The following is a 15317-nucleotide window of genomic DNA, read 5'->3' on the forward strand; positions in this document are numbered from 1 at the left end:
CTGCTGGTGGGAATGCAGAATGGTGCAGCCCCTGTGGAGAACAGTATGGAGTTTCCTCAAAAAACTAAAAATGGAACTCCCATTCAACCCAGTGATCCCACTTCTAGGAATATATCCCAAGAAACTGGAAACACCAATCAGAAAGGACATATGCACCCCTATGTTCATAGCAGCACAATTTACCATAGCTAAGATTTGGAAACAGCCTAGTGACTATCAACAGATGAGTGGATTAAAAAACTGTGGTACATCTACACAATGGGACACTACGCTGTAAAAAGGAAGGAACTCCTACCATTTGCAACAGCATGGATGGACCTGGAGAGCATTATGCTTAGCAAAATAAGCCAGTTGGAGAAAGATAAATATCACATGATCTCTTGCTCTAACCGGTTTGGCTCAATGGATAGAGCGTTGGCCTGCGGACTGAAGGGTCCCAGGTTCGATTCCCGTCAAGGGCATGTACCTGGGTTGCGGGCACATCCCCAGTAGGGAGCGTGCAGGAGGCAGCTGATCGATGTGTCTCTCTCATCGATGTTTCTAACTTTCTATCCCTCTCTCTTCCTCTCTGTAAAAAAATCAATAAAATATATTTAAAAAAAAATATATCACATGATCTCATTCATTTGTGAAATATAATGAACAGCATAAACTGATAAACAAAAACAGATTTAGAGACAGAGAAGCATTGATCAGACCATCAAACCTCAGAGTTGGAAGCAGGGGAGGGTGGGGGTAAGGGGGAGAGATCAACCAAAGGACTTGTATGCATGCATATAAGCATAACTAATGGACACAGACACCAGGGGGCTGAGGGCATGAGCGGGGGTGGGGGGGAGGGGCAATGGGGGGAAAAGGACACATATGTAATACCTTAATCAATAAAGAAAATTTAAAAAAAAAGAAAATGGATGTGAAAACACTATAAAATGGTAAACTAGTGTACTATTTCCTATTACTGCTATATTAAACTACCACAAACTTAGTGGATTCAAACAACACAAATTTATCCAATTAATGTTCTAGAGACTAGAACTCTGGGCTAAAATGGAAGTGTTAGAGGCCTGTGTTCCTTGTGGAGGCTCTAGAGAAGAATCCATTCCCTTGCCTTTCCAACCTGCATTTTCTCATGGCTTCAAATGTCTCTCTCATTTCTACACCAGCATCTTCAAATGCCTCTCATTTCTACACTGACTCTCCTGTTTCCCTTTCACTCACAAGGACTATTGTGAGTACTGGGTCCATGCTGGTAGGCCAGGATAATCTCCTCATTCCAAAGTCAGCTGAGTAGCAACCTTAATTCCCCACCCCACCCCACCCCCAACCATGTAACATAGTCCCAAAATCCAGGTATTAGGATGTAGACATCTTTACCGGGACAATTATTCTGTTTACCCTACATACAAAAAATTATAATTTAATGTCTACTTGGCAGTCAATTGTTTTTTTAAATTTCACAGTATATCCAAGAGTTATTTTATACATTAAAAAATAAGAAATCTGAAGAGACTGTTTTCTAAGTAACTCACTAATATGTCTCTAAAATTTAGCAATATATGCTAAACACATAAAAGTTCAATGATAACTGCAGATTTTTAAAATATTTAACTTAATATAATCATTCCCATCTCTTCAAAACAAATGAAAATTTAAGACATAGATACCACTGCAAAATCTAAACAGAATAAGCATACTATGATAGTATCCAGCCCTGTAAGGAAATAGTTGGTAATACCATGCTAGGATTAGCTCATGCTTTTCCTAGTCATAGAACTCAACAATTTTGGGGTGTGGAATTATTGGAAAAGTCAGGTTTCAGTCATACAAAGGGCAATACTAGTAGATATCTCTAAGGCAAGCATGAGGGCCGCATGCAGCCCACAACTAATATTTTTGCGGCCCAGCCAATTTAACAGTTTGTAAGAAACATTTTAATAAAAATTTTGTAACTTAATTTTTACAATATCCTGCTATACATAATTATTAATAATGAACTACAATGTTTGCTAATGACTGATTACTATAATTGTGTTGCATTCATTTCCCTTAGCTGTCTTACGCGCAGGCGCACCATTTCTCTCCACTAATACTAGCAGCAAATATTTTAGCAGCCGATGGCCACGTCATTAATCTTGGACTGACTTGTTTGGTGTGCGCAACAGGAAATATTTCGCTTTCAGAGAACAAGAAAAGTAGGTTTATTTGCATTACGCTTATTAATTTATGCAGTTATTCAGTGTCTGGGAAGTTAATGTTCAAGAAAAAATATTGTTATTAAAATGTTCTATTATTTTAACAATTATTTATTTCAGCCCTTTGTATTCAGCATGTCTCTATCAAAATAAACCTACATTTTTATGAAAATTGAAGCTTTTGTTTCTTTGTGGCCCACATAAACTTAAATCTTGTGTATTTGGCCCATGTTAGCCTTTGAGTTTGACATGCTTGCTCTATGGTAAACATTCCCAACACAAGGCAAGTACACAGGCAGGTGAGGAAGGGTACTATACTGGAGCCTGCAAGTTAAGTCTACATCCTAGGTCCCCTATAACAGGCCTAGTGTAGACCTCTGTAAGCCATCTGGTTTCAAGACACATATCTTCTATATGTGCCAAGTATGTCATTGTACATTATACCTTCTTGTCCCACCTAATGGTTATCCTAAAAACATAATACACTAGTCCCCCCTTTTCCACAGGGAATTCACTCCAAATCCCCCAGTGAATGCCTGAAACCACGAATAGCACTGAACTCTCTATATACTATGGTTTTTCTATACATACATGATAAAGTTTAATTTATAAATTAAGCAAGTAAAAGGTTAACAATGATAAGTAAAAATAAAATAGAAAATTATAACAATATATTGTAATAAAAGTTATGTGACTGGGGTCTCCCTCTCTCTTGTACTGCACTGTGCTCACCCTTCTTCTCATGATGATGTGAGATGATACAATGCCTGCATGATGAGATGAAGTGAGGAGAATGACGTAGGCATACTGATGTTGCCTAAGACTACTATTAAGGACTACCTGAATACAAACACTGCAATACCAGAATAGCCGATCTGATAACCCAGATGGCTACCAAGTGACTGATAGGTGGATATAAAGGGATGATTCAAATGGGCAAGATTTCATCACACTAGTCAAAAGAGTTTCCCATTTAAAACTATGGACTGCTTATTTCTAAAATTTTCCATTTAATATTTTCAGACCATGGTTGACCGCAGATAACTGAAATGGAAAGCAAAACTGTGAATAAGGGGTGACTTCTGTACAGACGTAGGTCTAAGACAGGGGTGGGCAACTTTTTTCTGCCAAGGGATCATTTGGATATTTATAACATCACTCACAGGCTATACAAAATTATCAACTTAAAAATTAGCCTACTATATTTGGTCTAACATTTAATAAATTCACCCCCAATGCCTTGGCAAAGCCAGATGAAAATGATTTCAAGGGCCTTATACGGCCTTCAGGCTGGATGTTCCCTACCCCTAGTCTAAGATAATAATTCCTTAAAAAATTGTTATTAAATAAATATAAAGTTTCTAAAATAGCATGAAAAATAGAATTTAACTAAATCTGAAAATTCACAAATCACACATTTTCCCCCCTAAACTTACAAATAATTTCAACCAAGCTAATATCAGGGAATTATTTAAAACAAAGTTCAGGGTACTTCCTATCTCTTGAATGCATACAGCCCTGACCTAACTAATATTTACAATGATGACCTCAACATCTTTGCATCATGTGGTAACTGATAAGGAATATGAATGTGAGCACCTGAAAGGATCCAAATCACACAAAACCTGTCTAAAGTAGTTTTAAAAGAAGAAAGAAAAAAGCAAAAACAAATTAGTTTTCCAGACAGAAACAAGTTCTTATTGTTTATTAAAGAAAACTTAAGTGAAGTCAGAATAATTTTATGACTAAATGTATTGAGAACATGTGGTTGAAGATTTATATTTTATGTAAAGCATAACTATTGTAATCCCTGTCAGAATATTCCACAAGTTTTCCTATTACATTATATAAACATAAGCTCACTTAAATGAAATCAATAGCAGAGCTCAAGTTTTTAAGCAGTATAATTTAACTAAACACTTCTGATCTATGCAAACAGGTTTTTCCAAAGGAGTATATTTTTTCTAAACTATGCTATTTTGTTTCAATCAATTAAGAGTAGTATCAATAAAAATGCAATAATAGGAGCTATCCTATATTTCATGTCAAAATATATTCTTTCTGAGATTTTGCTTATTACTCAAGAAGGCTAAAAAAGACAGAAAAGCATTTATAAAGAGCAATCAGTATTCAATTGTTCTAATAAAGATGCTTTCTGAACATATCTGGGAGATGATGGTGATGGTCATAATGATGGTGAGGGTGACAACAATTTTAATGACTTAGTCTAAGATGCTTTTACTGGGGAGGAAAAAATGTCCCGATAAAATGTCATTCAAACTTATTTATGGATCATCATCCTAATTGTAAGTCCAGTGTGCTATTTTATAATTCTCTTTCTAAATGCAAAAATTACCTCTCTGAGAAAATACCAAAGCCATTCATTTACTTATTTTTCCAACTACTCAACAATGGCTTGCATGCCAAATGTCATAGAAATGTACTTAAGACCCATCTGTACCATCAGAAGCTTCTACACACTCCTTTACTTCCATACAATTCCTAAGGCTAATCTTGGGAGGTTCAATCCTTAAGAGAAAGACTAGACTGAAAATATCTTTGCATCATATGGTAACTGATAAGGAATATAAATGAGCATCTTAAAGGGTCCAAATCACACAAAACCTGTCTAAAGTAGTTTTAAAAGAAGAAAGCAAAAATATGAAAAAAAAAAATCATTTTGCCCGACAGAAAATTCAATGTTTTTCACAAATGACAAAAGGTTAATCATGAAGTTTTCTATAATGTTGATTAAATCATACCTTAAGAGAGAAGGAAAGAACAGATATATGTGCAACAAATTAGGTTATTCAAATTTTGTCAGAGATTTGAAAATTCAGGTAAAGCCTACACAGTACCAAAACTCTGAGCATTAGATAATGGCTGAGGACAAACACTCTATAATGATATAGCTAACAAAACAAAGTCCAACAACATTTTCCTCTAGTGAAATACAGTTAATAAGTTACAGACCTTTTAGTTTCCTCTGTGAGATTTTCAGTTGTCAATTAAAAAGGATTAAAATGTAAAGGCATTTGGAGTTTCCCAAAGGATCAGACAGTGAGGAAAATAGAACATAATAAAGAAAACAACTCTCCATTATGTCTCAAGAGCCAGAGAACAAAACACTTCAGGTTACCTCAATGTCACTTGTGAAAAAATAGTCCCTGAGCCAACCTTTCTAAGCACTGTTAAATAAATTAAGAAAAAAAACTATAATAAAGCCATATGTTATGTGTTCTTCAGCCAATTTATTCAATTAACCCATATCTGCAGAGGGTCCACAGGGTATTATGTCACTTACAAGAGAAATTCTAAAAGAAGATAAGAAACATTCTTTGACTTCCAGGCCTCTGTTAGTCAATGTCAGAAAAAGAAAAAAAAATCAATACAGTATAGGGAATCCATAGAAGTTATAGATTGGGAAAACATCAATATTACTGGTTTAAAAAAAATACTGAGACTTTTTAAGCAATAGAAAGTAAATATAGGCAGGGCAAAACAAAAGAGAAGAATCCAAGGATGTGATAAAGAACAGAGAGGGTAATTCAAAGTAAAAAGGCACAAGCTTTCCACATATGCATCTATGTAGATAGCAACACTGTAGCAATCAGAGGCAGAGGTGGGGACATGACGACTGGTAATAGCTGCAAAACGTCCAACTAAAAACTGAGCCACAAGGTTAAGGGACAGCAATAGCCATATCCAATGGGAATGTTCACCAAAATTACAGATATATTAGAGATTTCATAAAGAGATTTACTACTTACCCGATTTATACGGTTGTTCCTTAAAATAATCTGAAGTAGAGTTTTCTCAAATTCTTCCAACTTCTTGGAACACGTTTTAAGAATATGACTAGATAAGTTATAATCACTGAGCAGTCTAGCTAAAGTAGCAACAGCTTCTGTCCAAAAGCTTGAAAAAGGAAATTTTGGGTCACAGTAAAAAGTGATCAGGCCTTCTAGCAACTGAAAAACAGAATCAGATATCGTGGAAGAGGTGTTCTCAAAGTGGCTTAAGTCTGTTTTAAGACTCCCTGATTCTGTCCAGTTCTTCAGTTCAAGTAGATGTTGCAAAAACTGCATGTGAGAAGACAAAGGATTTTTTGAAGTCGCACTGTGTTTCTTTGCAATTGGCAGTGGTGGAAAGAGTGTGGGGGTGCAGCTCTCCACAAAATCTTGAGACACCTCTGAAGGTTCAGTTCTCTGCTCATTTGATAAATCACACCCAGAATCTTCCAGCCCAGTTAATGTATTTTCAGAACTTCCAGGCTCCTGAGCCTGCAGCTGGGAAGGTGAGTCTCCTGAAATGGAAAGAAATACAAGTGTAATCTTTCTGTAGCTAAAATATTTTCATATAAAAACTAGACATTGACTTTTCTAATTTAAAATGCTAAATGAAGCACGTAGATATGCATTAAACATTTTAAAAGCAGTATTATAAAAATTGAATAGACGAAAAACTGAAAGAAATTGCTTAGGCTGACTGTGGAAAAGGTTTTTATCTTTACTGGTAGGAAGTAAAGGTGATTCATCTATATCGCTATCTGTCATTCAACTGTGTGCCAGGCTTGAAAGATACAGAGGAGAAACCACAAAACCTGAAAGAGGTCGCCATCTGGCAGAGTCCAACAAGCAATAAGGTGTACCTAGAGAGAGATTTGCTCGGGGTACTATGCAAATAGAAGGACTCTGGTTAGCTTAGTTCATTCTGGAAGAGGTGATGATGGAGCTAATCTATAAAACATAAATAGAAATTCAAAGCTAAAAGTTAGGGGAATGGAGGAACACAGAGGACTCCATATACCCAAAGGGTAAGCACAAAAGCACAGGCCTAAGAAGAAAAAGAAAAGCATTGTGTATATAAGGACCCACAGTAATCTGACATACCTTTTACAAAAAAAATAAATAAATAAGGAAGAGATTAAGATGGAGGTTAAGAGGCCAAGTCATAAAAGATCTTAAAAGATGTATTAAGGACCCCGGAATTTATAAGTGTAGAGTGAGTGTAATTCAAACCCTAATAATGTAAAATCACTTTGGAAAAAAATATATACATACCCACACATGCACTTATATATAAAAAATCAACAATTTATATGTGTATGTGTACTTATTTATGATTATCTATCTATCTATCTATCTATCCTTAAAACTATGTCTACTAGTATATGTAAGGTCTGGGGCTGGGAAAGCAGGAACTTTACAAACTTTGCTTTCTAGCCTGCTTTAGCCTGCTTGAATAATGAGGAAAATAAACTTAAGCTGTCTGACCTTGTAGGCCAGAGACTAGATATGCCCATAATTTCAATGCCATGCCAGGTGCATTTTTTAATTGGATAGAACTGTGTTGTTTTCAAGGCCAGCAGTGAGATAACCACTAAGTGCACATAGGGCTGGCTCTTTAATAAAAAGGGAAGTTCTGCTTGTAGCCGTGCTTAGAATTTGAATTCATTTTCTCTAAGCCCACTGGTGAAGCCCACCGGTGAATAAAGTGTGACTCCCCCGGCCTGTGCTCTTGGACCGCGGGACCTCACCCGAGAGCTTTCAATAAACGCGATTTTTCGCTTTTACCCTGCTTGTCTTGGTCAACTTATTGGCTTCGGTCAGATTAAGTCTTACATCTCTGATTAAACCTTACATTCGTATAATCACTAGAATCTTCTCACATGGCTAGAGAAATACTGCAGTTAAGGTTTAACCTACTAACTGTAGGTCATTCTTTGATAGAGATGCCATCAGAAACATAAATAAGATTGTTGTTGTTTGTCAATGACTATCACCAGTGATCACATCCATAGCAGCTTTGGTGAGTCAGGGTGGTAGAGAGAGGTCAGACTGCAATGGCCTGAAGAGTGGATGGGGAGAAAGTAAGGGAAGAATGGTAACACTTTTGAGGACTTGGATCCGGAAAGTATAAACTGGAGAATAACTGAAGACAAATGTGGCATGACAGATTAGGAGAAACATGAGCAATTACAGACTAAAAACAGAGAAGCAAGTGTTGGAGATAGGAGAAAATATAAAAATGCCAGGTGAGGCATGGCCTGAGAGAAGGTAGGAGGTGGAGTCAAGGATGCTAGAAGATGGGTGCTTATTGATGTGGAAGTTTTATTTTTCTCTCTGACGCTAAAGGAAAGATGGGGAGAATGTATAGGAATATTTTGTAAATGCCCCTGTCATATAGGAAGTTAAAGGACATCTCACCTAAGAAGTTAGATTTTTTTTTTTTTTTTAAAGCTGGAGACAGGGGGAAACTAATTGAACAAGGCATAAGAATAATGATGAAAGTGACATCTTCTACCCTCAGCATCATATATTTGGAAATCTATCTACAGACGAACCTCAGTTTTCAAATGTCTCCCATCTGGAACATTTCGGTTCACCACCAAGATGTTCACAGAAAAAAATGTCTTGATTGTGGACAAAAAATTTAGTTTTCAAACCGATAACCCTTTCATGCTGATACCTCAGCTTGACAAAAAGTGTCTCTCAGGCAACAAACAAAGGAGAGAATGCTTTTGTGGCTGGCCAAATGAGGATTAGCACAATTTTAAAACATAAAGAGGCCATCAAGAGTGCTAATGTCGCTAAGGGTTTGAAAGTACTCACAGAACAACAATCAAAGGCAACAGAATAAGTAGAAAAATTCGTGTTGATTTGGATAAAGGAAAGCAGTTAGCTAGTGATAGCATTTCAGAGGCAGTGATATGAGAAAAAGTGAAGGTGCCTCATCTGCATCCTGACCTCCTCAAAGACACCCCTGGAACCAGTGCTGAAAGGGATTCCTTTAGGACCTAAAGTAGTGGTTCTCTACCTTTCTAATGCCGCGACCCTTTAATATAGTTCCTCATGTTGTGGTGACCCCCAACCATAAAATTATTTTCGTTGCTACTTCATAACTGTAATTTTGCTACTGTTAATGAATCGTTGTAAAGATCTGTGTTTTCCGATGGTCTTAGGCTCTACAGCAGCGGTTCTCAACCTGTGGGTCATGACCTCATGTTGTGATGACCCACAGGTTGAGAACCACTAGCAGGGTCACCTAAGACCAGCGGAAAACACAGATCTTTACATTACGATTCATAACAGTAGCAAAATTACAGTTATGAAGTAGCAACGAAAATAATTTTCTGGTTGGGGGTCATCACAACATGAGGAACTGTATTAAAGGGTCGCGGCATTAGAAAGGTTGAGAACCACTGCTTTAGGTTATGAGGGGTGGCTTGATAAATTTAAGAAGTGTTTATTTATAGATTAAACAATAATTATACATGTACTATACATAAAAAAGGTTAAAATGGAATCATCTGTGGGTCTGGAACAGATTAATTCAATGTACATTTCTAATGGTTAAAAATAACTCGGTTTTCAAACAAATTCCTTCTCAAAAAGCCTTGTGGAATGAATTAAGTTTGAGAACTGAGGTTCCACTGTAATTTGTTGCTCTTTTGTCCTTCGGTAAAATTAGAAACTGATGAGACAAAATCAGAGCTTTAACTTAGAGTTCATTCACTTAACACGTGCCTGCTATAATCACTGCTGGTGTGCAAATGTGTGCTTGCTGATTATCACTATACTATCTGTACTTCATGTGAGGGAGAATATGCAGTAAGTTAAAAAATGTGGCGTTACCCAGGACAGTGAACTATCAGCAATGTGTCTAACTGCATGTGGCTATTTCTATACTAAAACAGGAAGACAGCCTGCTCGTTTTAAGCCAATGGACAGTTTATTTTACTTACGAGCAAGGATAAACATTTAAAACTAGAGGCCCGGTGCACTAAATTCGTGCATGAGGCGGGGGGTTCCCTCAGCCCAGCCTGCAGCCTCTTCAATCGGGGACATCCCTCTCACAATCCGGGACCACTGGATCCTAACTGCTCACTTGCCTGCCTGCCTGATTGCCCTTAACCACTCCGCATGCCAGCCTGATAGCTCCCTAACCGCTCCCCTGCCAGCCTGATTGATGCCTAACTGCTCCCCTGCTGACATGATTGTCCCCACTGCCCTCCCCTGCTGGCCCGATCGCCCCCAAGTGCCTTCCCCTGTGGGGCTGAGGGGACTGGGGGACTGAGGCTGGATGAGGCTGGATGCTGCATGAGGCTGGATGCTGCAGGGACTAGATGAGGCGGGGCTGAGGGGACTGGGGGACTAAGGCTGGATGAGGTGGGACTTTGGGGACTGGGGGACTAAGGCTGGATGAGGCGGGGATGAGAGGACTGGGGGACTGAGGCTGGCTGAGGTGGGGCTGAGACTGGGGGACTCCGGCTGGATGAGGCGTGCAGCACCTGCTGCCCCCCGGTGGGGCTGAGGGACTGGGGATTCTGGCTGGATGAGGCAGGGCTGAGGGGACTGGGTGCAGCCATCTTGTGAGGGTGTGGCAGTAAATTAGCATATTCCCTCTTTATTAGATAGGATGACTTCTCACTACATCCATTTCATTCTTCACAAAAGTAAAGGGAGGGGGGTGGTTATTATGGTAATTATTCAGGTAGAGTATATTTTTCTTTTAGGGAATTTAGAACGTTGCTCCACTAAGAAAGTGAACAAAGTTTAAATATTTCATTAACCTACTCAATTTTCCATTAAGGTAAGCTGAATTTCATGGGTGATGATTTTAAGGAAGACTCATAAAAAAAATTCTACCAACTATTAAACTAGGAAGCAAAAATCTGCTTTCTTGTTTCTGCTTTTTACTCCTCACTGGTGTGCCTTTTCGCAAATCACAGCCACACCACCTCATCTCCTTCCTGTACTGACAGGTACTCATTTGAAGGGAATAGTTTTACCCACTCCTCTGATATTTTATACAATACTAGAGGCCCAGTGCATGAATTCATGAACCAGTGGGGTCTCTCGGCCTTGCCTGTGGGATCAGGCCAAAACTGGCTCTATGACATTGCCTGAGGGGTCCCAGATTGTGAGAGGGTGCAGGCCAGGCTGAGAGACCCCACTGGTGCATGACCGGGGCCAGGGAGACACGGGAGGTTGGCCAGCCAGGGAGAAACCATGGGAGGGCTCCAGGACATGTCCGGCCCGACACGCTTAGTCCCGATCAACTAGACCTCAGCAGCAAGCTAACCTACCAGTTGGGGCATCTGCCCCCTGGTGGTCAGTGCATATCATAATGACTGGTCGACTGATTGGCTGTCTGCCCCCTGGTGGTCAGTGCACATCATAGTGAGCGGTTGAGCGGCCTTAGCATATCATTAACATATTACGCTTTGATTGGTTGAACGGCTGACCGGTCGACCATATACTTAGCATATTAGGCTTTTATTATATAGGATGGCTTACAGTGTTAAAGTCACTCTACTGAGATGAATAGAAGATTCTGATGTTCATATTTCACTTTACAAAGTAGTTTTACCACATAATTCAATTGTTCTTCCCAACAGCCCTGGGAGATAATGAAATGCAGGCTCAACTTGACTAAGAGGCCTGGGAAAAGCTACACAGTGAGCAAGTAAAACCAATTCTTCAGTTCCAAGTCCAATCATGTTGTAACTACAGCAGGAGAAAAAAAAAAAAAAAAAAAAAGCCTGTGTTTTTCCATACCAGCTTCTGAACATTTCCATTATAGTATTCATCAATTTATATATGTTGTCCACCTGCTTATGAGCTCCTGAATGGCAGAAGTACTGTCTCTTGCAATCTTTTTGGACATCTCAATGAATAATAACATCACCTGCAGAAGACACCTTATCAGGAGAAACTCTTAGTGCTACCACTTGCTGCTGGCTGTGACAGACAGATCTTCTGTCATCCTTTAATATTCATAATGACATTGGGAGATAATGAAATGCAGGTGCAACTTGACTAAGAGGATCAACTCCTTTGCAACTTATAATAAACCACACGTTTATAAATAAATAAGAAAAACAACATAGAATATATGGACAGACAGAAAGAATTTGGCTATGGTAGTAATCATTTAAAATGTCTCAAAATACTTGTTAACAAACAGCCAATAATATACTTTTTATAGAACCTATTACCTCTTATATATAACCAATAACCAATTTATTTCCTCTCCTATTTGTTCTCAATGATGAAAACTTTGAGGACTACAAACAGGGTTTGTATTGGAAACCAGCACTTCCATATTAGAAAGCACTCACTGCCTAATGCAGTAAATAATAGTGGGCAAGTATCATTATTGAATATATCCCTATAAGATGGAAAAGAGAAAGAGGAGAAAAAGCTTCCTAGAGAAAAATTAAACATTTTCAGTAATACTGAATATTAACAGGTTACAGTCTCTGATAATAATCTATAATAGTGGTCGGCAAACTCATTAGTCAACAGAGCCAAATATCAACAGTATAATGATTGAAATTTCTTTTGAGAGCCGAAAACCGACTTCTGTGCATGGGCCACGAAGTTTCAATCACACTGTACGTGTGCGCCCGCACGTGGTATTTTGTGGAAGAGCCACACTCAAGGAGCCAAAGAGCCGAATGTGGCTCGCGAGCCACAGTTTGCCGGCCATTCATCTATAATAATAAAAGTATAACATGCTAATTAGACTGGACGTCCTTCCGGACAAAGCTGGGGCTGCGAGGGAAGCCCGGGTTCCAGGTGCCAGAGGGAAGCCAGTGCCTGCAGCTGGGGGAAGGCCTACTCTTGTAAGAATTTCGTGCAGCCAAAACCGGTTTGGCTCGGTGGATGGGGCGTCGGCCTGCGGACTGAAGGGTCCTGGGTTCGATTCCGGTCAAGGGCATGTAACTTGGTTGCGGGCACATCCCCAGTGGGAGGTGTGCAGGAGGCGGCTGATCGATGTTTCTCTCTCATCGATGTTTCTGACTATCTATCCCTCTTCCTTCCTCTCTGTAAAAAAATCAATAAAATATATTTAAAAAATAAAAAAAAATAAAAAAAAAAGAATTTCGTGCATCGGGCCTCTAGTCATTAATAATATATTTATTCATACAAACAAATACCCAAGCTTATTTGAGTAATATATAGCATGGAAAAAAACAGTAATATACCCTTGTCTCTTTTACTAGTAAATGAGTCTTACAATCAACAGACTCTTCTACTCGTTTGTTTGGATGGCTTTTCTAATCATAAATCTCAAAGCATGGCTAACAAAACATCATACCCAAAAGAGGGAGGAGAAAATAGAGGTATGCTACTGCAGCTTTCTGCTGTTCCTGTTTTTCCAGGAGGGACTAACGTGAAGCAGAAGTCAAATGACACTTCTCTCTCTTTTAAAAAAAAAAATGTTTTAATTGATTTTAGAGAGAGTGGAAGGGAGGAGAAGGATAGGGGGAGAAAGAGAGAGAGAGAGTCAGAGACAGAGACAGAGACAGAGAGAAACATCAATGACAGAGAAACATTAATTGGTTACCTTCTGCACACACCCTTACCTGCAACCTGGGCATGTGCCCTGACTGGGAATCTAACTGGCAATCACAGGATGATGTTCAACCAACTGACCCACATTGGCAAGAGCTCTCTTTTAACTTCTTATTGGGCTGAAGGGACTGAGGACTATAATTTCTCTCCAAGCCATTGGATATGATCTAACTAACATGTCTGTCATTAGATTTGAAAGAGATAAAACACACTAATCAAGCACAGTCTAGCACACATTAAATGCTCAGTAAATACAGAATGTGGCAAAAGTAGGTTTACAGTTGTTTGTATGGAAAATAATACAATAATTAATGAATGATAATACAAGAATAAATGTCGTGTTTCACATAGTCATAACTGTAAACCTACTTAAGGGCAGACAGAGTTTACTACTCTGGGTATTTTCTATTGCCTAATGCCTACCCTTCTACATGGCTGGTGGTCTAAATACTTATTGCATATATACTAACAAAAAGTAAAATCAAATAGCATCTTTTCAATTCACTGAAAGGTCATCACTACCAACTATGATTTCTTAGCATTAATAATAATCACATGCAGGGATACATAGAATAAAAGTAATGATCCCGCCACCTGGTGGTCAAACAGGAAATGCAATGTTAAAGTACTACACAATTCATCTGGGGAAAAAAATTCACTTTAAAGCAATTGTTTGTCTTCTGCATCTGGAAGGATATATTTTAGCCTATTGTAAAACATATTTGATAAATGCTGACCGAAAAGGCTGAAGTTTGATTAATCCATCTCTAGCAGCATGTCACAATTCTAACTTGTTAAACACATGAAATTCCAAGCTAATGGTATGATATGTCTTAGCTGAATTGTCTTCACTGCATGAGGTTCACAAAACAGTGTATTTGTTCTTGTATTTGTCCACTTGGTTCAGGACTATTTGACAGTATAATGCCTTCTGCCTTCAAGTGCTCAAACTCTAAAATTTTCTAGCTACCCCCATCTCTCTCTCCCAAGCCATCTTCTAGTTGGCAAATTTAAACCTTCCTCGTCATTGTGCCTTTGGCTTTCTTATCCTGTTCCAGCTCCCTGGGTGCCCCCACCTTTACTACAGCCTCAAAGGATTCTTTTAAGCAGATGTCCCTCAAATCTCTATCTCCAATCCTACCTCCTCTCCCAAGCTCAAGTCCCCAGGTATCTCGACATGACTTGATCTCACCACTGTAAACCTCATATGTCTAAATAAATCATATCTTTCACTTAAACTAGGTCCAGTTTCCAAATAACAGTACTCTTCCTCTTGAACATTTGAAACCTAAGAGTCAACTCTGACTCTTTGTTGAACCTCATATACATTCCACTGACAAGTAATATTAATCCTGCCTCACCTTTCTGTTCCTTGAGTATACTAAGTTTGTTCCCATTTTGGGGGCCTTTGCATTAAACGTTCCCTCAGATGCTCTCCACACCCCACCTCAATTTTCTCAAGGCTGGTTCCTCATTATCATTCCAGTGTCTGTTTAAATATCACTCCTTCAGAAAGGCCTTCCCTGACCACCCAAGCTAAAGAAGCCACCAAAATAGCCTAGCTGGTTTGGCTCAGTGGATAGAGTGTCAGCCTGCAGATCGAAGGGGCCTGGGTCCGATTCCGGTCAAGGGCACGTATCTTGGTTGCAGGCTTCTCCCCAGCCCAGGCCCTGGTCAGGGCACGTGTAGGAGACAACCAATTGATGTGTTTCTCTCTATCTTTCCCTCCGTCTTCTACCCTCTCTTAAAAAAAAAAAAA

General features: G+C 38.9%; 1 protein-coding gene across 1 annotated transcript in view; it reads right to left on the bottom strand.

The window, feature by feature from the left end:
• MEI4 (meiotic double-stranded break formation protein 4) overlaps positions 1 to 15317 on the bottom strand; it is a gene marked incomplete at both ends in the record, with an annotated part of 182831 nt that overhangs the window by 104914 nt on the left and 62600 nt on the right. Inside the window, one exon of the mRNA XM_080664558.1 lies at positions 5963 to 6498. Coding sequence (XP_080520684.1) covers positions 5963 to 6498 — 536 coding nt within the window. The remainder of the gene's footprint in view (positions 1 to 5962; positions 6499 to 15317) is intronic.

Source organism: Plecotus auritus (assembly GCF_963455305.1).
Source record: "Plecotus auritus genome assembly, chromosome: 4".
NCBI lineage: Eukaryota > Metazoa > Chordata > Mammalia > Chiroptera > Vespertilionidae > Plecotus > Plecotus auritus.